General features: G+C 40.2%; 1 protein-coding gene across 3 annotated transcripts in view; it reads right to left on the reverse strand.

Annotated features, from left to right (window-relative positions):
* The window catches only part of M1AP (meiosis 1 associated protein), an 87,552-nt gene that overhangs the window by 12,727 nt on the left and 52,425 nt on the right, over window positions 1-22,400 (reverse strand). For all 3 annotated transcript variants that reach the window (XM_081595849.1, XM_081595848.1, XM_081595847.1), the window contains exons 5-7: window positions 12,684-12,857; window positions 8,352-8,514; window positions 7,246-7,387 (exon numbers count right to left, since the gene is read on the reverse strand). In XM_081595849.1, coding sequence (XP_081451975.1) covers window positions 7,246-7,387; window positions 8,352-8,514; window positions 12,684-12,857 — 479 coding nt within the window. The remainder of the gene's footprint in view (window positions 1-7,245; window positions 7,388-8,351; window positions 8,515-12,683; window positions 12,858-22,400) is intronic.

Genomic DNA, 22,400 nt, shown 5'->3' on the forward strand with positions numbered 1-22,400 from the left:
TTGTCTTCTGGGTAGTGCTTCTTTATATGCCATTTATATGGAGACTAAAGCATATGGGGCCACTAGATTTGTTAGGCTTACAAATAGATAAACACACCTGTGTTTAGAGAGGTTAAGTATATGGCCTAAGTTCACACAACTGGAAAATAAGGGAAGCTTTCAGACACCTAGGACCATCTGATTCCAAAGCCCACACTTTTCATGGACAATATGAATTATATTTTACCACAACAGATTAGAAAACTGCCTGGCCTTACCATCATCCTGATACCAAAACCAAAGATGCTACACAAAAAAATAAAATTATAGGCCAACATCACTGATGAACATAGATGCAAAAATCCTCCACAAAATTCTAGCAAACAGAATCCAACAACATATAAAAAGGATCATACATCTTGATCAAGAGGGCTTTATCACAGGGATGCAAGGATTTTTCAATATATGCAAATAAATCAATGTGATACACCGTATTAACAAACTGGAAGATAAAAATCATATGATCACCTCAATAGATGCAGAAAAAGCTTTTGACAAAATTCAATATACATTTATGATAAAAAAAACTCTCTAGAAAGTAGGCATAAAAAAAATCTCAACATAATAAAGGCCATATATGACAAACCCACAGCAAACATTATTCTCAATGGTGAAAAACTGAAAGCATTTCCTCTAAGATCAGGAACAAGACAAGGGTGCCCACTCTCACCACTATTATTCAACATAGTTTTGGAAATCCTAGCTACAGCAATCAGAGAAGAAAAAGAAATAAAAAGAATCTTGATTGGAAAAGAAGAAGTAAAACTCTATTTGCAGATGGCGTGATACTATACATAGAAAACCCTAAAGACGCCACCAGAAAATTACTAGAGCTAATCAATGAATATAGCAGAGTCACAGGATATAAAATTAATAACATAAATCTCTTGCATTCTTATACACAAACAATGAAAAATCAGAAAGAGAAATTATCCCATTTACCATGGCAGCAATAAGAGTAAAACACCTAGGAATAAACCTACCTACAGAGACAAAAGACCTGTATGCAGAAAACTATAAGACACTGATGAAAGAAATCAAAGACGACACAAATAGGTGGAGAGATACAATGTTCCTGGATTGGAAGAATCAGTATTGTGAAAATGGCTATACTACCTAAAGCAATATAAAGATTCAATGCAATTTCAATCTTGATCAAACTACCAATGGTATTTTTCTAGAATTAGAACAAAAAATTTCACAATTTGTATGGAAACACAAAAGACCCTGAATAGCCAAAGCAATCTTGAAAAAGAAGAATGGAGCTGGAGGAATCAACCTGCCTAACTTCAGACTATACTACAAAGCTACAGTCATCAAGACACTGGCACAAAACAGAAATATAGACCAACGGAACACTGGCACAAAAACAGATATACAGACCAATGGAACAAAATTGAAAGCCCAGAGATAAACCCACGCATTTACGGGCACCTTATCTTTGACAAAGGAGGCAAGAATATACAATGGAGAAAAGACAGTCTCTTCGATAAGTGGTGCTGCTAAAACTAGACAGCTATGTGTAAAAGAATGAAATTAGAACACTTCCTAACACCATACACAACATTAACTCAAAATGGATTAAAGACCTAAATATAAGACCAGAAATTATAAAACTCTTAGGGGAAAACATAGGCAGAACACTCTTTGACATAAATCACAGCAAGATCCTCTATAACTCACCTCCTAGAGTAATGGAAACAAAATAAAAAATAAACAAATGGGACCTAATTTAACTTAAAAGCTTTTGCACAGCAAAGGGAACTATAAACAAGATGAAAAGACAACCCTCACAATGGGAGAAAATAGTAGCAAATGAAACAACTGACAAAAGATTAATCTCCAAAATATACAAGCAACTCATTCAGTTCAATACCAGAAAAACAAACAATCCAATCAAAAAGTGGGCAGAAGACCTAAACAGACATTTCTCCTAAGAAGAAATACAGATGGCGAATAAACACATGAAACAATGCTCAATATCGCTCATTATTAACTACAATGAGGAGGTATCACCTCACATGGGCTGGAATGGTTATTGTCAAAAAAATCTATAAACAGTAAGTGCTGGAGAGGGTGTGGAGAAAAGGGAACTCTCTTGCACTGTTAGTGGGAATGCAAATTGATATAGCCACTATGGAGAACATTATGGAAATTCCTTTAAAAAACTAGGAATAAAACTACCATATGACCCAACAAACTCACTGCTGGACATACACCTTGAGGAAGTCATAACTGAAAAAGACACATGTACCCCAGTGTTCATCACAACACTATTTACAACAGGTAGGACGTGGAGGCAACCTGGATGTCCACTAACAGATGGACGCATAAAGAAGCTGTGGTACATACACACAATGGAATATTACTCAGCCATAAGAAGGAACACATTTGACTGAATTCTAACAAGGTAGATAAATCTAGAGCCTATTACACAGAGTGAAGTTTAGAAAAAGACAAATATTGTATATTAATGCACATATATGGAATTTAGAAAGATGGTACTGATGAACCTATCTGCAGGGCAGCAGTGGTGATGCAGACATAGAGAACAGACTTGTGGACACAGTGGGGGAAGGAGAAGGTGGGAACGAATTAAGAAAGTAGCATTGAAATGTATACATTACCATATGTAAAATTAAGTAGCCAGTAGAAATTTACTGTATGATGCAGGTAGCTCAGATCTGATGCTCTGTGATAACCTACAGGGGTGGGATAGGGTGTGAGGTGGGAGTGAGGTTCAAGAGGGAGGGAACATATGTATACTTATGGCTCATTCATGATATATGGTAGAAACCAACACAATACTGTAAAGCAATTATCCTCCAATTAAACATAAATAAATTAAAAAATAAAAAATTTAAATGGTATTTATGGATATTTATTGAGAACCTGCTGTGTTCCATGTACTGTTCTAATCATGGGAACTATAAAGAAAAATGCAAAGCTGCTTGTTCTCAATAAAATCATTATCTGCATAAAGTACTGCTTGAATTGTATTGAAAATATTCCTACCAAATAAAGAAAATGAGAAAAGAAAAAGAAAAAAGAAAAGAAGACTGCCCGGTCTTGACTCCCAACAAAGAGAGATAGCAAAAGAAGAGTTTCTACTCTAAACCTAAATTTAAATAAGGCTGAAGAATTAGTTGGTAAAATGGGGAAGTGGTAGAAATTTCAGGAAGAGGCAACCATGTTTTCCTAGAGTCTGGGTAGTCAAATTTATATCATAGGCTTTAACCAAAATCATAGGCTCATATATTTTAAAAACAAATTGAAATATACTTTTCCCCAAAAAGAATGCACAAAGTCTAGTGGTAAATATAGGCATCCAGAAAGGCCTCATTGCAGAAGCAACACCTGAGCTGAGTCCTTCAGAATGAGGTAGAATTTGAATAGATGGAGATAGGAGAAGGGACAACTGAAAAAAAGTTCAGTGGTGGGGTGATTTTACAGTTTGTATATTAATTTGGTTGGACTGTATGATACAGGAAGAATAATGGAAGGCAAGGATGGAGTTTGAATACCTAGCTAAGGAATATAGACTTTAAAATATGATTAATAGTAAGCCACAAAATAGTTTTAAGCTGAAGAGTGGCAGGATCAGTGCTGTGTTTCAAGAAGATTAATCTGGCAGCAGTATGGAAAATGGATTGGGGAGGGGAAACACTAAAAGCATGGAGCCAAGTTAAGCGATTACTGTAATATTGAAGGAAAGAGGGGAAGGGGACTTGACCTGAGATAATGATAATAAGAATAGAGAGGAAAAAAATACATACAACAGATGTTATGGTATTAGAGCAGGCAAGACACAAGTAATCAGGTGACATTAGGGGAATGCTTCAAGAAGATTAACCTGACCTAAAGAACAGAGCAAATCAGAAGAGTGACAGACTGGACATAGGGAAGCTAATTAGGAGTTTATTGAAGAAGTCTTGCTGAGAACAAGCAGTGGGAAGGGAAAGGGAAGAACAGTTACAGCTCATAAGAAAAAATTTGATGTGACTTAGTAATGAAATGGGTGTAAAGGGTGAGAAGGCTGAAAGTGACTGAGGTTTCAAGCCTGGGTGAGTAGACAGTGGTGGTGCTGCTATTAACAGAAAGACAGAAGTTAGAATGAGAAGTTAGCTGGAGGGGAAACAACGAAGTGAGAAACAGAAGTTAAAAAAAAAAAAAGTCAAAGATCTACACGGGGAGCCGATGACATCAGATTTTGAAAGAGCATATGAGAGAGGTGTGAGAAAGAATTAAACCAAGGATGGTCTTAAAGAAGTGCTGAGAACTTGTAAAAATAGGATCAGGAAGGTTAAAACTCTAAGTAAGTCTTGTCACATAGTAGGGACTCCAAAAATATCTGGTGTTGAATGAATAAACAGAAGCTTGTGAATTTTTCCCTCTATAGCACCCTGCCTTTCAGGCTTTTTGCTGCTTGGAGATGCCATGTGAGAAGCAAGAAGGAAGAGCCATTCAAACACCATCTTGCTTCTTTCCTTTCTAGAAAAGGAGAGTAGTCTTTGATCTGATGAAGTGGAGCACAAGAAGCACAACACGGATAAGGAACCAAGTACTCACTACTAGTTTAAGTGAATTCAAGTCCGGTGAGGTGCAGAAGCACGGGTTGTTAAGTGAAGGGAGAATTAGCTTTGGTGTTGTAGTCTGTGTTTATCTGGCTACACTGGTAGTAGAAACTTAGCCAAGGAGTTAAAAGTATGAGAGATATTTTTAAAAAGTATGTAGTCAGCAGAACTACATTCAAATTCTGACTAGATCACTTCAGTAGCTGTGTGACCTTTGGTAAGTCACCTGATCTCTTCAGTCTTCTCTATCTGTAAAAATAGGGATAACAATCTATTTCATGGAATTACTGTGAGGATTAAATGAGGTAAGATATGCAAAGCACTTGGTTAAGCACTAGCTCTTATTATAATAAGTGCTACCAAAAATGGGTATCTGTTAGGCTTGGATCAACTACATACTTGTGAGTTTCCATGAGAGAGGAGTGATAAAGAAGAGGTCTCTTTGGCCTCTACAACTATGCCTGGCACAGAGTGCTCAATAAATGCATGCTTAGTTGCTCAGTCCTGTCTGACTCTTTGTAGCCTTAAGGACTGTAGCCTGCCAGCTCCTCTGTCTATGGGATTCTCCAGGAAAGAATACTGGAGTGGGTTGCCATTTCCTACTCCACAGCACCTTCCCAACCCAGGGATCAAGCCCGAGTCTTCCATGTCTTCTGTATCGGCTGGTGGGTTCTTTACCACTGAACCACCTGGGAAGCACTCAATAAATATTTGTTGAATGAATAAATATGGATTCTCACACCCCAAGTTCAGAGGCATAGAGACTCTAATCTCATGTAATGTAAGCCAGGATGGAAAGAATACTCTTTCCCATCCTTACTACAAACAATTATTACTACATAACACTTCATTGCTTGGGTGAATTATTGTTCCTCTAACCTTTCCCCTGTTTCAATTTAACCATTCCTCTATTTAGGACATTAAAGTTGTTTCCAGTTTTTTACCATTGTAAATAACACTGAGATAAACATGACCATACGTATATCTTTTCTCTCTTTTCTCATTGTTTTCTTGGGCTATATTCCTGGTAGTGGAATTAAAGTGTTGAAGGTTACCACTTTTCAGAAAATTTATACTCCCTCTATCAGTGTATTAAAATGCAAATGTCTGTTTAAGATATCATATGTATTGAAGCCCCTTGAGAGAAATTTCTCCCCAGTAGATCTCCAAGATCCTGAGGGTAGAGTATAGTAAACTGACCGGTTGGGCTTTAACAGTCAGAAGGTATCTGTTGCCTCTGCTCTGCAAAGATAGGAGATGGGTGTTCGTCAGATAGGAAACAGGAACTCAGTGGGTGGACCTAAAAGGGAGTGTGGGCTTTGAAACAGGAAAAAAGAAGTCTGCTTCTGATAGTGAAAGAGACACATTATTGTGCTGTCTTGATCTCCCATATCCTACTGGGTCAAACTGTTATTCTGTATTCACTAAGCAGTTATACTCAACCTTGAATTGTATTTGCAGTTTTTTCATTTTGCTTTCTCAGTGTTGTATTACTGTTTCATGTATAGGATCTTTTTAGATTTTTCATTTCAGGAAATGGTAAACCAGAAACCACGCAGTTATTTGATACTTTCCTCTTCCTCTCTCCCTATATCCAATCCTTCACAAGTTCTCTTTCTCTAAAATACTACTTTAATTTGTTTACTTTTCTCATCTTGACTTCAATATCCAATTCCAAGCCAAAATTGTCTCTTGCCTAGACTACAGTGCCCTCCTACCTCATTTTCTTGTTTTCATTTTTGCTTTGGAAAGTTCATTTCTAAATTTTGGCACAGTTAATCATTTAAACATTTAAACAGATGATGTCATTTCTAATGATTTCTTTCTGTACATAAAGTGCCACGTCCTTAGTTTGGGCTACAGATCCTTGTATGATTTGACCCTGCTCACTTTTAGCTCCTCACCTTTTGGCTCTCTCTTTCCTTGCTCATTTTGTTTCAGTCACAATGATCATTCCATTCTTGATTTGAGGATCAGCTCTTTCTGGCCTTTGGGTCTTTGCACATGCATTTCTCTGCACCTGGAATGGTCTTCCTACCACCCTTCACCTAGCTGATTCCCATTCATCTGGCAGATCTCAGTTTAACTGTCACTTTCATAGAGAGGCTCTATTATAGCAAGCCCTTGTTTTCCTTCATAAACTTCTCACAATTAAGAATATACATATTTAATTCTGTCTCTCTCATTAGAAAGTTTTTTGAGACCACAGATAATGTCTACCATAATAGACTGAATATCTGGGACTTAGCACAATTTCTAGTATAAACTAAGTGTTCTTCATTGAAATAAACCATAATATCCAGCATAGTGATAGGAAGAAAATAGGGTTTAAGATATAGTTACTAAAGGACAATTCCCTGTTGCCATTAAAATGTAAAATCAGGGATTTTCAGGTTTAGTGTCATATAACTGAATTCAGGAATTATCCTCTATAGCTTGAAACCAACAAAGCAAGTCATACTTAATCCATATTTCAAAGTATGTTCAGTTTTTCTCTATCCTCTGGAAGACTGGGACAGATTTAATTAGCTGCTTTCCTATGGTGGGTACTTTAACACTCTTCATCATCTGGTGACATGGGCTCTTACCATTAACACTCTTCTCTTCATCACCTGGTGACATGGGTACTCACCAGTAGGCTGTGACACAAAGCATGAAAATGCTGCTGATTTGTTTCCAGCTCATCCCATTCCAGCTTCCAACAGCTTGTGGGTCTGAGGATGAAGGGGAGTCCATAGGTCAATGATTCGCAGACCCCACCGGATTTTAGAGCCCTGGGAAGAGACAATGGAAGTGTGAGGCTCTTTAGTGATATCCAGAACCTTGACCCAGATCCACTTAAATTTAGCTTAAGCCTAAGACCCTATTGTGAAATCTTTTAGGTTAGGGCCTGTGAATTATTCACCTTAGGATGTACCTGTCAGGGTATGTGGCACACAGCAGAGCCTCAAAGTCTGTGAATTAAGGACTGTAGCACCTATCCTGAGACCTCAAGACTCTGATGGGCATTTCCTCTCCTGAGCTCATTCTGTCCCATTCATTCCTGCTGCAGCAACCACATTACACAACAGTATGCTAATGATCTGCATCCCAGACCTGGTTCTTCTGTGGCAAGATGCTGATGGAAGACACAGTTAAGAAGAGATTGCGTTTAAGCAGTTTCCCCAGTAGCATCCATGGTCCCAAGTCCATAGACAAGCTTACTCAGATACCTGTACGTGGGCACTGTGATAGAACTAAGAAGCAGTAAACCTGGTCTTTGCCATCATTCCTAATTCAGCTCTGGAACTGATTCTCTTGGAAACAAGAATTCTAGTACTTAAAGAAATGGAAAGGTGGGGTAGATCCTAGGTGCCACTCATTCCTTGAAGATCAGATCTCTGTCCCGATGTCTAAACATAGTAGGTGTTCAATAAACATTTGCTGAATGGATAAACATAGTTCTGTTTATCTTTTTTTCCCTCTGCATTCTCAGAGACTTTCTGGATTTCCAGTCTTCGTCCAGACTTTAGAATATTCTACTGAGACATATCTTTCACTGTCTCCTCATTCATCTCCACATATTGAGCAGCCTGACCTTGTTATTTCATGCCCACACCTGTAGTTGCTACTCTGGAACTGACCCCCTGCTGCCTGACACTTGGGGATGCCCATGCTCTCCCTCTATCTTAGTCTTCCTAGATGGAACCAATAAGAATAAATATTTGCATGGATTAGGGAGGTTCTCTTGGACCATACTTGATCACCCGGAGCTTGTAACAAGAGGCTGATGACTGGGAAACCATCTGGTAGAGGGTGCTGAAGTCTCCTTTGGGGTCATCCATCCTCAAGGAGCCATCAGCTGTTCCTGGGAGTAGGGACGGGCTGAGAAGGCGCTCTTGGAGATCACATTTCAGGCACACTACAATAAAAACGGCATTTGGGGAGGGATTGTTTGTCACAAGTTTCCTCAGGCTATACGGTTAAGAGAGATCATCTGCCACCCACTCCATGTTCACCAGGCAAGTAAGGGTTGGGAGAGGTAGGGAAGTGGACAGAGGAGCGGGTCTGAAATAATATTGCTCTACATAACAGGTAATTTTATTTTCTGGGTGTGACATGATTTTTTTCTTGTTTTACTTCTGGGATGGCTGAGCAGTTTCCTCATAGTGAGAGATCTGGCTTGTGACTGAGTCCGAGAGGAATGTGTGTCCTCTGTGGAGGAGGCCATTAACACTGCAATATGCAGGGCCTTTTGGCAATCATAGAAGGAAATTTTGCCCCTCCTGCTTCCCTGTGGCTAAGCTTTGGCAAGACTGCAGGTCAGATGAAGGAAGAGCAGGAAAGCAGAAGTCAGGCAGTCAGCTGACAGCTACTGCTTCTCTGTGAGCTCTTCTAGGACATTCAGGGAGGGGGAGGACTAAGTTCCTGAAACAGTTTATTTTATAATTCCTCAAGTGAATAGAACCTTTCGGACCTTGCAACATCACTGTGGCAACATACAACAGTTCTGAGGGTGTTTCAACTATGTATGGGTTATTCATGGAGGTTTTTTATGCTTCCGTAAGCTTCTTTTCCAGCAGGCATATTCACATGTCACAGTGTACAATGTTCTGTTGCTTTAGATTTGAATCCTTGATATTATGAAGGTTTTAAATGAAATGTATATTGGGTTTAAGTATTGTTAACAAACTATGAATATATGAGTGTTCCGTACTTGTGAGAAGGTTAGCTGTTGATGTCAGTGATTGATGAAATGACTGAAGTACCTGCTACATGAGGTAAAAACAAAACTAGAAATAATGTAGAAAAAATAGGTCTAGCTGGGCCTGGCAACCAGACCTGGACATCATTTCTGGATGAGACAGCTCTTGGCCAGGTGTGTCCCAGAGCCCAGGAAGTCATTAGGAGGGACTCTGCCTAGGACTCCAGCTTCCCCTTATTTCCTCTGTGCCTGACTGCTTCATTGTTGGGTCCTTGGGCTTTAGGATTAGACAGCTGTGCTCATCTGGCTGAGGTTCTTGACTCTGGCTGCAGTAAGAATCACCTAGTGAATTTGTAAAAGGTACGGATGTCTGGCCCCTACCTCACACTAGCAAAACTAGGATCTCTGGGGCTGGAGCTGATATTGGTATTTTTAAAAGTTCCTCATTTGATTCTTACTGTAGCCAGGACTGAGAACTACTGGAACTGTAGTCTCAGCAATGTTCCAAAGCTGGGAAAGATGTTTTAGCAGGGTTTGAGTCTAGAATCAGGTATGCTTCTCATCACTCAGACCCGGGTGCAGAGGCAGCAGAAACCAAGAATGAGAAAAGAAGTTCATCCGAGGCAGACTATCCTCTGTCAGAAAGAGGCCTCTGGGGAAGCATCTAGGGAGAGGGTGAAGGACCCGAGGTGGCTACAGAAGCAGGTAGTGTTGGGTGGAGAACCTTGTAAGGAGAAGTCAGAGTGAACATCTGAGGCTGCTACTGCTAAGTCGCTTCAGTCGTGTCCAACTCTGTGCGACCGCATAGACAGCAGCCCACCAGGCTCCGCCGTCCCTGGGATTCTCCAGGCAAGAATACTGGCGTGGGTTGCCATTTCCTTCTCCAGTGCATGAAAGGGAAAAGTGAAAAGTGAAGTCGCTCAGTCGTGTCCAACTCTTAGCGACCCCATGGACTGCAGCCTACCAGGCTTCTCCGTCCGTGGGATTTTCCAGGCAAGAGTACTGGAGTGGGGTGCCATTGCCTTCTCCGAACATCTGAGGAGCAGTCCTCAAAAGATTATATATTAGGAGAGCTCAGGGTTTTAATTAGCCTTTTTTTTCCCTTAGGGAAACACATTTCTAGAAATCCACATAAAGAGCAATGCATCAGTTTTGTAAACAATTGGTAACTATAACATGGTCTTTATTTTGCTTGTTTAAACTCTCATGTGGGTCATACCCACCCCAGGAGAGGCCTACCTTCTTTGGACCTCATTCCAACTTGTGCCTGAGCATCTGGATTTCAGTGAAGATGTTTTCAGCAGTTCTACCACCATCCTAGATCTAAGTTCTACCACCCACCCTGAAGACCTGTGAATTTCCAAAACATAACTGCAGATGGAGATAAACATTCTGGGTCTGACCCTGATGTTGAAAGCCATGGGAAAAGAGAGGGCAAAGCAGAGAATTCACAATATTATCATGGGCAAATGCCATGCAGCAGCAGAAGAAAGGCTGGTTGCAGGAGATTCTGGCTCTGGACGGCCCTAGCCCTCCTATTGAGAGAAGTGCCCAGCAGGATGCAGGTTGCATGGTGCGTAAGGGCCTAGGCTCTGGAGGTGACAGACCAGGGTTTGATGAATATCCTCTGGGCTGAGAGTAATCAAATGTATAAAACATAGATTTCTAATCCTAAGGGTTAAGAATGGGATTCGGAGTTGCCTGGCTTTAGATTTTGGCTTGGCTATTAATTTTCTGTGCAGCCCTGGGGGAAATGTTTAATTCCTCTGAGTGTCAGTTTTCTCATCTGTAAACAGGGATAATATTATATTTATTAATTTTAAGATACATTTTTTTTCACTTACTAGTGTCTCTATATATGTCTTACAGTCACCATGGACCAGGCAGACACTCTTAACCCTTACTTACTACTCTAATCTAAAAGAACTCTCTCTGTAAGAATAAAATAATATTTCTAAGTGATAAAAAGCAATGTGTCACATTTAATTGGAATTGTTTTTCTTTCTTAGTGGTACATAAAATAATGGTATATCTTATAATTGACACCGTCTAGGCTTCCCTGGTAGCTCAGACGATAAAGAATCTGCCTGCAATGCAGAAGACCTGGGTTCTATCCCTGGGTTGGGAAGATCCCCTGGAGAAGAAAATGGCAACCCACTCCAGTATTCTTGCCTGGAGAATTCTATGGACAGAGGAGCCTGGTGGGCTACAGTTTATGGGGTCGTAAAGAGTCAGACACAACTGAGGTGACTAACACTTTCACTTTTAGATTCAATGGCATATGATAACAGTACCTGCATCATGTTATTGTTATGAAGATGAAATAGGATAACGCAAGGAAAGGAGTTAACACAGTATTTGGGAAAAATAGATAAGAAGTGAGCAATTGATCTTGGGCAAAGCAGGTGGAACGGAGGCCTTGGGAAGATTTTACACACAAAGGAAAGACAGTAAAATCAAGAGAAGTTGTTAAAGGCATCCCAGGCCCTAGACTGAAATGGGGGGGAAGGGGAGATAAATTAAGAACCCAATGGCTATCTCTATAAAGAAAGGACCAAGGTGTATCCTCCCCTTTGGGGACAGAAGTCGGTATCCATTTTTCTCATTAAGCGCCTACTCCTAAAGGGGAAGACACAAGTTAGTCTTTTCCCTTTGAAGCTGTGGCTGACTATACTGATGGGTCCATTTGCAGGCCCTGCCACCCAGGTCTTAGGCCCATCTTCTAAGGGGGTGGAGAGTAGAAATGGCTTTACCCCTACAGTCTAGTGGGACCTGAATTAGGTATCACTGCCAGCTGGAACAGTATCCAGGACCTTGCTGGCATGCCTATAACACTGGATTGACCTCTTGGTTTCCACAATTGCCAGAATGTACTTTGTTAACATTGTCTAGGGCCACTAGTTGAACTCCCTGGGGCTTGTTCTGTAGTTGCTTTAGTTCCCCTCAATTTGGTGTCTTCCTATTGAGAAGATCTCTATTTAATCATTTAATTTTGGTTCTTTTCCTCTCCTGACAGGCCCTATTCATGTTATTGAGGTACCAGCTTACCTGAAATTATGTCAAGAATATGTGCTACATCAAAAATGAAAACTTGAGAAAACACATGATTCATTGTTCTCTCATGTAGTGTAGCTGATGCCCTATTATTGAGGTGTTTAAGTCTTTACACTGAAACCAACTGGCTCTTGCTGTCTGGGTTTAATCAGGTTCAGTTTCCTAACTGAAAATTAGAAGTTTAGAAATTCTCATGCTGACATTGGACAGCCTCATCCACTCCTCCTCCAGTCCCTAAACCTCAACTACTCTGTATTCTGATGACTTTCCAATCCTAATTCTAGACTAGGATAATCATTGTCTATGTAATATATCTTTTAGGGAGAGTGTACTTGAATTATCTCTGGTTCTGGAAATGCTGCTGATACTCCGTGAAGGAAGAAAAAGGTGTACATGTTCTTGATCTGTTCCGCTGTTATGCAGCCAGGCTTTGAAGAAAATCTCCATGCTGACAATATCGCTGTCTATAGTCTGAAGATCAATGTCAGTTGCCAGGATAGAACTCTCTGCAGAAGAAAGGGAAACAGTAGTTACAGTGTTTAATTCTTTAGTTACAAATTTTGGAAAATATAAAATATTAAAAGCACCCATTTTTGAACCTATAGATTCCACCTCTAGATATCTAGCCTAGAGACATTCTTGGATAGTACCCAAAGAGACATATGCAAAGATGTTCAGCACAGCATTGTTGCAAAAACAAATAATCAAAGCCCCAAACTGGAAGCAATTCAAATGTCCATCAATAGGGAAATATTTAAATAAATTATGGCATAGACTATGGAGTATTATGCAGCTGTTAACAAAGTTAAATGTACTGACATGGAAAGCTAGGAGACAGTGAATAAAGAAAGTTCTAGAACAGAGTATAGTGTGACTCATTTATAAAAAAATAAAACTGTTAGCCTAAGTACATACATATGTATGGAAATGCCTTTTACAGAGCTCTGGAAGTCTACTGTTAAATTGTTAATAGTGGACAGGAGTAGCAATGGGGCAGAATTCTGGGATACACTCACTTTTTATTATTCATACTTCTATACATTTGAATGTTATTGCATTTATGTGTTTTCTGTATTAAAATTTAGAATACAAAAACAGCCAAAAATAATATAGCAATTCAAGTTCAGTTCAGTTCAGTCACTCAGTTGTGTGCGACTCTTTGCAATCACATGCACTGCAGCATGGCGGGCTTCCCTGTCCATCACCAACTCCCGGAGGTTGCTCAAACTCATGTCCATCGCGTCAGTGATGCCATCCAACCATCTCATCCTCTGTCGTTCCCTTCTCTTCCTGCCTTCAGTCTTTCCTAGCATCAAAGTCTTTTTCAGTGAGTCAGTTCTTAGCATCAGGTGGCCAAAGTATTGGAGCTTCAGCTTCAGCATCAGTCATTCCAGTGAATATTCAGGACTGATTTCCTTTAGGATGGACTGGTTGGATTTCCTTGCAGTCTGAGACTCTCAAGAGTCTTCAACACCGTAGTCCAAAAGCATCAGTTCTCCAGTGCTCAGCTTTCTTTATGGTCCAACTTTCACATCCACAATGCAAGTTAAATACTTAGTTAATGAGGTCTTCAATTTTATGTTATTGTTTCACAGTGAAAATGCATTCAATTATTTCCTCTGTTATAAAAACATTCAATTATTTCCTCTGTTAAATAGACTAAATGAGAAAAGATGAATTATAAGCTCCACCTTCTGATACAGAATTATACAGGTTTGCCATTGGCATACTATATCTCACAAGTGTGATTAGCAGCCAAGAAGAGAGGGATGGTCTGGTGGAGTGTGATTTGATTCCCAATCTGAATGAATGGGACTAGGTAGGTGGGGTGATGAGACTTTGCTGGTCTATTTCCTTCTTTAGGCAACATTAGCTCAGTAATTGGGATGTGGATCTGGACATAAAGTTTGTCAGTAAAAGCCAAATGTAAGGTGACAGAGGAAGCACAGAGAGAGGAAATGAGACAAGAGTTGGAAAGACACTGAAGAGGAACCTGGCTTTTTTTGCCTCACCATGAGGGACTCTCAGAAATACTTTTACAAAGGGCCTAAGAAAAGTCAGTTGCTCCAATGAATTAACTTCTATGTATGACTCATGGACCCCAAGGAGAACACTGGTTTATTTCTAGAACGACATTCCTGAGGACAAGTCTGCAGAGGTGGCAGACTCTCCACAGGGAACAAAGGGCTTCAGTCCAACGTGTTGGCATCCACACAGGGAAAGTGTGGTGAGACTTAAGTGACTTCATGTCATATTTATCAACTTATTATGTGGCTGGAAAGGGGCACCAAATGCATTTCTCTTTGACCCAGTATAATTAAAACTTTACCAATGGTTATGCTCGCCTTCTGAGGTGGACCATATTCTGCCTATGGGATGTGAATCTCTCTAAATAAACTTGCTTTCACTTAAAAAAAAAAAACTTCTACCATCTCCTGTGAATAGTTATAAGGATTCATTAGCTAATGAACTCATTTCATCAGGCAATAATATTAATTATGTACTACATAGAAGGTGAACTACTATATTTACCTTAATGAGTTTATAAAGCAACATTATTCTTGACCATTTATCCTTAAACTCTCATCTACTCCACTATGTTTTCAGGTACTACAGTGATAAATATGAAGTCATTGTCAAATAAATGCTCCTCATAAGTGAGCAGAAATGTTCTTTTTAACAATGGGAAACTTATTGTGTCATAGGAAAAACAAGAAGTAATTTTTCTGAGTCTGGACTTCAACTTGAGTAATAAGTAGGGAAATGACTGAACAGCTTCTCTTCAAAGAAGCAAAACAGTTACTAAAGTAAAAGGAGGCAGATATAGAACTAAATAAATGAAGTAGAGAAAAGGATGTCAAAAAGTAGAGCAGATAATACTGCTTTGAGTTCAAACAACAGAATTTTGGAGAAGACAAGTGTTTCTTTTTTTCTCCCCAGTGAAATGGTAAAAGATTAGAAAATTCCTACCAGGGGTATGGGGACAGAGCAAAGTATCTCCCCATTAAGAATCTGGAAATAAGAAAAATGGGGTTTCCTCAGATAGTTAAAAAATAAAGTCAATACAGAGTGATGAGGTCAATGAAAAACAGTCACTTTAAAAAAGAATGGCAAAAAAAAAAAAAAAAGGAATGGCTTACAGACCAAAGCAAGATTTGGCTGGAGGCTATGGATGGTATTGGCTCATCCAAAGAATGAATGGATCCATTAGAAGGAGAGAGGGTTGACCAGAAATGGAGCACAGAGAAAGGGTGGAACGGCGGTAGATGCTGGCCTTGATCAGCCAAGCATAGCTCAAAGGAGAGGGTGTGCTAGCTCAGTGAGGAGTCTCAGTGACAGGAAGGCAGGATACATTTGTCAAGTTTCTGCTCTTCTTGGTGATTACAGTGGTTATGGTTTTTTCTCTAAAATATTCAGGCCAACAACTTTAGTCTTGAGCTTGATAAGGTGAGTATATCTATGAGAGGATGTTGATAAGATTAACTTTCTGATCCTGTAAAGCTGAAGAAGCAAGTCTGAAACATGGCACCTCTGTGAAGGAAAATGCCATTCTTCCCTGCAGACACACCATCAATGTTGCTAAGTTCTTTCCAACTTCTTTTTGTTTTGTAATTGAAAGTTTGTACCTTTTACTCTCCCTCAGCTATTTCTCTGCTCTCCTTACTACACTTCCTGTTTGTTCTCTGTATCTACACCTCTGTTTCTGTTTAGTTATGTTTGTTCGTTTGTTTTCTTGTTTGGATTCTACATATAAGTGAAATCTGAAAGTATTTGTCTTTCTCATTTCACTTGGAATAATAGCTTCTAGGTCCACCCATGTTGCTGCAAATGGCAAGATTTACTTCTTTTTTTTTACTATGGCTGAGTAATAGTCCATAAAGAATATTCCACATCTTCTTTATCCATTCATCTATTGATGGGCACTTAGGTTTCTTTCATATCTCGGCTGCTGTAAATAATGCTACGATAAACATAGGGATGCATATATCTTTTAAAATTAGTGTTTTTTCTTCAAATAAACACCCAGGAGTGGAACTGATGGATCATATGGTAGCTCTATTTTTAACTTTTTGAGGAAACTCCATATTGTTCTTCACAGTGGCTGCACCAATTTGCATTCCCACTAATAGTGCATGAGAGTTCCCTTTTCTCCACATTCTTGTCAACACTTGTTATTTACTGTCTTTTTGATAATAGCCATTCTGGCAGGTGTCAAATGATTGTGGTGTTGATTTACATTTCTCTGATTAGTGATGCTGAGCATCTTTTCATGTGCCTGTTGACAGAGCATGTCTTCTTTGGAAAAATGTCTTTTTAGGCCCCTTACACATTTTTCAATTGAGTTGTTTGTTTTTTGATATTGAGTTGTATAAGTTCTATGTATATTTTGAATATTAATCCTTTTTTTAGATATATCATTTGCAAAAGGCAATAGGCTGCCTTTTCATTTTGTTGATTGTTTCCTTCACTGTGCAAAAACTTTTCGGTTTGCTATAGTCCCATTTGTTTATTTTTGCCTTGCTTCCCTTGCCTGAGTAGACATATCCCAAAAAATATTGCTAAGATTGATACTGAAGAGATCACTGCTTATGTTTTCTTCTAGAGGCTTTATGGTTTCAGATCTTACATTTAATTTTTTAATCTATTTTGAGCTTATTTTTATATATGGTGTGAGAGTTCTTTCTAACTTAACCTATAGGTTCTTGGGAGAGCCACTGAGTAGTTTCTTCCTTCGAAACAGTTCTCAGTAATCCCCATAGAGGTGCTATGCTTCAGGTTTGAGGGGACCTTCTCAGAAACAGTCATATTATCCAAGCTAAACAGTAATGTGGAAACCAGAACACTTTTGAGGGGGAATTTCTTTTCCATATTCTCTGTCACTGGTCAAAGCATTCATTTCTTTGTGCCTAAATTATAGCAGTAGCCTCTCAGCTGCCCCATCAAACTCCATTCTTTCCCCTCTGGTACTTCTTACCACCAGTTACTTTTCTAAAACATAGTTTCACCAGATCCTTCCTTTGCTAAAGTAAAAGGAGGCAGATATAGAACTAAATAAATGAAGTAGAGAAAAGGATCTCAAAAAGTAGAGCAGATAATACTGCTTTACTGCCCTTCTGTTGTCAGCTTCTTTATTCTCTTCACTAATTCTGAACCACTTGTTACTACTCATTATTCCTCAAATACCCCCATGTGCATGTGCTCAAGTTGCTAAGTCGTGTCTGACTCTTTGTGACCCTATGGACTATAGCCCACCAGACTTCTTTGTCCATGGGATTTTCTAGGCAAGAATACTGGAGTGGGTTGCCATTTCCTTCTCCAGGGGATCTTCCCGACCCAGGGATCGAACCCATGTTTCCTGTGTTGGCAGGCAGATTTTTTTTTTTTTAACCACTGAGCCACCAAGGAAGCCCTATCATACATTCCTCCTCTTTTCTACTTGTTGAGAGCCTATCAACACCCCTGCCCCTCCATCCTCCAGCTTAGTAGCTTGCATAGAGCTGAAGTTCAGCAAATGCCTGTTCCTCAGCTCTTATTCCTTTTTCCTGAAACTCTTCTGCTTCGACTAAATTAGTCTCCTTGCCATGTTATTTCCTTCCTTAGTGCTTTTTTAATCTATGGCCTGTAATTCCTCCAGAATTCAACTCAGACTGACTTCTTCTAGGAAGTTATGCTTAATTATGGGCTTCCCAAGGTAGCACTAGTGGTAAAGAACTCATGTGCCAATGCAGGAGACATAAGAGAGGCGGGTTCCATCCCTGGGTTGGGATGATTCTCTGGAGAAGGAAATAGCAACCCACTCCAGTGTTCTTGCCTGGAGAATCCCATGGACAGAGGACACTGGCAGGCTATGGTCCATAGGGTCTCAGAGTCAGACACAACCGAAGCAACTTAGCATGCAGGCACATGTTTAATTATATCCTCCCTATTTGACTTTACAGAGCAGGAAATGGCAACCCACTCGAGTATTCTTGCCTGGAGAATCCCAGGGACGGCGGAGCCTGGTGGGCTGCTGTCTATGGGGTCGCACAGAGTCGGACACAACTGAAGCGACTTAGCAGCAGCAGCAGCATTTGACTTTAATCAGTAGCCCCTGAGTGTGGGCTTCATTTGGGCAATGCTAATTATACTTGTTACTTTGTTTCTCCTGAAAGGTTTTCTGATTTTTTTTTTTTTTTTTTGCTTGTTTGTTTGTTTAATGAAAGGTGGTGGAATGTAGTAGAAAGACAAGGGTTTGAATCACGGCTTGAAAGTTGTTAGCTATGTTACTTTGGGCAAAGTGGGAAAAGCACAACCTATTTCATAGTTATAGGAGGCATAAGAAATGAGATGATTACCTATGAATGGCATATAGCAGGTCTAACAAATGGAATTTTCTTCCTTTTCTCTCATCAACAAAATGAGTTGCTCTTACAGGAAAAGAAGATACTTTCCTTTTTAAAAACTATTTTTCCCCCTACTTGCTTATCTTGGTGACTTTCTCCTTGCCACCAACAAACATTAAGAACATCAACACTTGGTATTTTGCTCTTTACAAATACAACTAAATGTACTAAACCTGGGGAATGGGGAGGAGACTTCTCAGACGATCAGCTCTCATTGACTGGTGAGCAGAGTAGTCAACGAGACTGGTCCCACTGAGGTTATGAACTAGAAGTTTACTGGAGTCAACCCTCGGCTCTCACAGCACGGCTCTGAGTTGTTTGGGTGTTCCTGACAAGAGAGGAAGGCCTGGTCTGTTGCAGTTTAGCTGTAGCCAGCATTTTCATTCAGTTTTTGGACTTACTCTGCCTCCCTGTGGCCATAAGCAGTGATATCCTTCACTGAGCTAAGTTTTTCTGGAAGAGCCACAATAATGGGAAAGACTAAGAAAACCTATGAGTGCCAAAGAAGTGATGCTTTTGAACTGTAGTGTTGAAGAAGACTCTTGAGAGTCCTTTGGACTGCAAGGAGATCCAACCAGTCCATCCTAAAGGAAATCAGTCCTGACTATTCACTGGAAGAACTGATGCTGAAGCTGAAACTCCAATACTTTGGCCACCTGATGCGAAGAGCTGACTCATTTGAAAAGACTCTGATGCTGGGAAAGATTGAAGGTGGGAGGAGAGGGGACGACAGAGGATGAAATGGTTGGATGACATCACCAACTCAATGGACATGAATTTGAGTAAACTCCGGGAGTTGGTGATGGACAGGGAAGACTGGTATGCTACAGTCCATGGGATTGTGAAGAGTCGGACATGACTGAGCAATTGAACTGAACTGAAGAAAACCAGAGCCAGACATCCTGGAATGTGAAGTCAAGTGGGCCTTAGAAAGCATCACTACAAACAAAGCTAGTGGAGGTGATGGAATTCCAGTTGAGCTATTTCAAATCCTCAAAGATGATGCTGTGAAAGTGCTGCACTCGATATGCCAGCAAATTTGGGAAACTCAGCAGTGGCCACAGGACTGGAAAAGGTCAGTTTTCGTTCCAATCCCAAAGAAAGGCAATGCCAAAGAATGCTCAAACTACCGCACAATTGCACTCATCTCACATGCTAGCAAAGTAATGCTCAAAATTCTCCAAGCCAGGCTTCAGCAATACGTGAACCGTGAACTTCCAGATGTTCAAGCTGGTTTTAGAAAAGGCAGAGGAACCAGAGATCAAATTGCCAATATCCGCTGGATCATCGAAAAAGCAAGAGAGTTTCAGAAAAACATCTATTTCTGCTTTATTGACTATGCCAAAGCCTTTGACTGTGTGGATCACAATAAACTGTGGAAAATTCTGAAAGAGATGGGAATACCAGACCATCTGACCTGTCTCTTGAGAAACCTGTATGCAGGTCAGGAAGCAACAGTTAGAACTGGACATGGAACAACAGACTGGTTCCAAATAGGAAAAGGAGTACGTCAAGGCTGTATATTGTCACCCTGCTTATTTAACTTATATGCAGAGTACATCATGAGAAACGCTGGGCTGGAAGAAACACAAGCTGGAATCAAGATTGCTGGGAGAAATATCAATAACCTCAGATATGCGGATGACACCACCCTTATGGCAGAAAGTGAAGAAGAACTAAAGAGCCTCTTGATGAAGGTGAAGGAGGAGAGTGAAAAAGTTGACTTAAAGCTCAACGTTCAGAAAACTAAGATCATGGCATCTGGTCCCATCACTTCATGGGAAATAGATGGGGAAACAGTGGAAACAGTGTCAGACTTTACGTTTTTGGGCTCCAGAATCACTGCTGATGGTGACTGCAGCCATGAAATTAAAAGACGCTTACTCCTTGGAAGGAAGGTTATGGCCAACTTAGATAGCATGTTTAAAAGCAGAGACATTACTTTGCCAACAAAAGTCCGTCTAGTCAAGGCTATGGTTTTTCCAGTGGTCATGTATGGATGTGAGAGTTGGACGGTGAAGAAGGCTGAGCGCCGCAGAATTGATGCTTTTGAACTGTGGTGTTGGAGAAGACTCTTGAGAGTCCCTTGGACTGCAAGGAGATCCAATCAATCCATCCTGAAAGAGATCAATCCTGGGTGTTCATTGGAAGGTTTGATGTTGAAGCTGAAGCTCCAATACTTTGGGCACCTCATGCGAAGGGTTGACTCATTGGAAAAGACCCTAATGCTGGGTAGGATTGGGGGCAGGAGGAGAAGGGGATGACAGAGGATGAGATGGTTGGATGGCATCACCGACTAGATGAACATGGGTTTGGGTAGACTCCGGGAGTTGGTGATGGACAGAGAGGCCTGGCGTGCTGCAATTCATGGGGTCGCAGAGAGTCGGACATGACTGAGCGACTGAACTGAACTGAACTGAAGAAAACCTAAGGGTAATAAGGTAATGCCTAAAGCAATGCTTCTCAGAAGTCAACACTAAAATAGGGTTACAAAATTGAAATAGGGTTAATGGGAGAATTTAATACTCTAACACATACATACATATGTAATGGTTATATTTCTCTCATGACATAGAATGTCTAAAGAAGAGGCCCAGGAAAATTGTGCTCCTGGACAGTCCTGCACAACCCCCCCAGTCCCACAAATGTCTTGATCTATAGGCAAATTCTATTTCTTTCTAAATGACTATGATGTTACCTGTCCTTTGGTATCACAGATGGGCTTCAAGGGTTCTGGGAACCCCTGAAATTGAATACAACTCAGTTTGTAAGTGCATAGGTGTATTTTGGTGGGGTGGAGGAGATGGCTAGGTCCTTAGCTTTTATTAGATTCTCAGAAGAGCTCTGTGACCCTCAAAATATCAAGAACTACTACAGAAACTATGTAATCATGGTACCTTAGCTTCCTGGGTCAGTTTACAATCAGTGCTATCTACTCTGTGAATACAGGAGTGGCTTTAGGATGCTAACAACTAGGATAAGTAATCAGAGCAGACAGTTTGCTCAACAACTGTTCAGGTTCATTCAACCACAGTTTTTAAATAAATAACTGCAAGGGGATAGTCTCCATGACATCACAATGTTAGGGGCAGTCCAGCTTGTCTTTCTGAACTTATAAGCCTCATTTGTGGTGGTAATGATTGAACCCTGCCTGGGAAAAAGGAAAAGCCTGTTGAAAGGAGGTGGTGAGGTAGTGGGAGTTAAGGCAGTGTGTCCTCTGTAGAGAAGTGAGCATGGGACTGACCAAGTGGTGATCATCCTCTTAGGGTCCCTGACTATAAGAGGGGTTAAAACATCAGTAGAAGTGGAATGAGATAGAGAAAATTTATTTCTCGGAACTATTCTCAGGGAGAATACTATTGCCATTCATTCGTTCATTCACTTATTTAATTTGTCATTCAAGTGATTATTAGTACCTTCTATGAGCTGGGCACTGCTTGGGGTCAACAATGAAAAAGACAAATTCGTTGCTTTTATGGTTTACAGTGGGAGAACAGACAATAAACAAACACATAAAATGGAAGACAATTACAGATAATAATAGGTAACTTTGAAGAAAAATAAATCAGGATATTTGTGTGTGTCTGTGAACTTTTCTCTTGGTTGGCTAGGGAAGAAGCATGCTCTAAGAAGGTAACAGCTGAGCAGAGACTTGAACCAAGTGAA

The sequence above is a fragment of the Giraffa tippelskirchi genome, chromosome 4 (genome assembly GCF_054371585.1).
Source record: "Giraffa tippelskirchi isolate mGirTip1 chromosome 4, T2T-mGirTip1v1.2.pri, whole genome shotgun sequence".
Taxonomy (NCBI): Eukaryota; Metazoa; Chordata; class Mammalia; order Artiodactyla; family Giraffidae; genus Giraffa; species Giraffa tippelskirchi.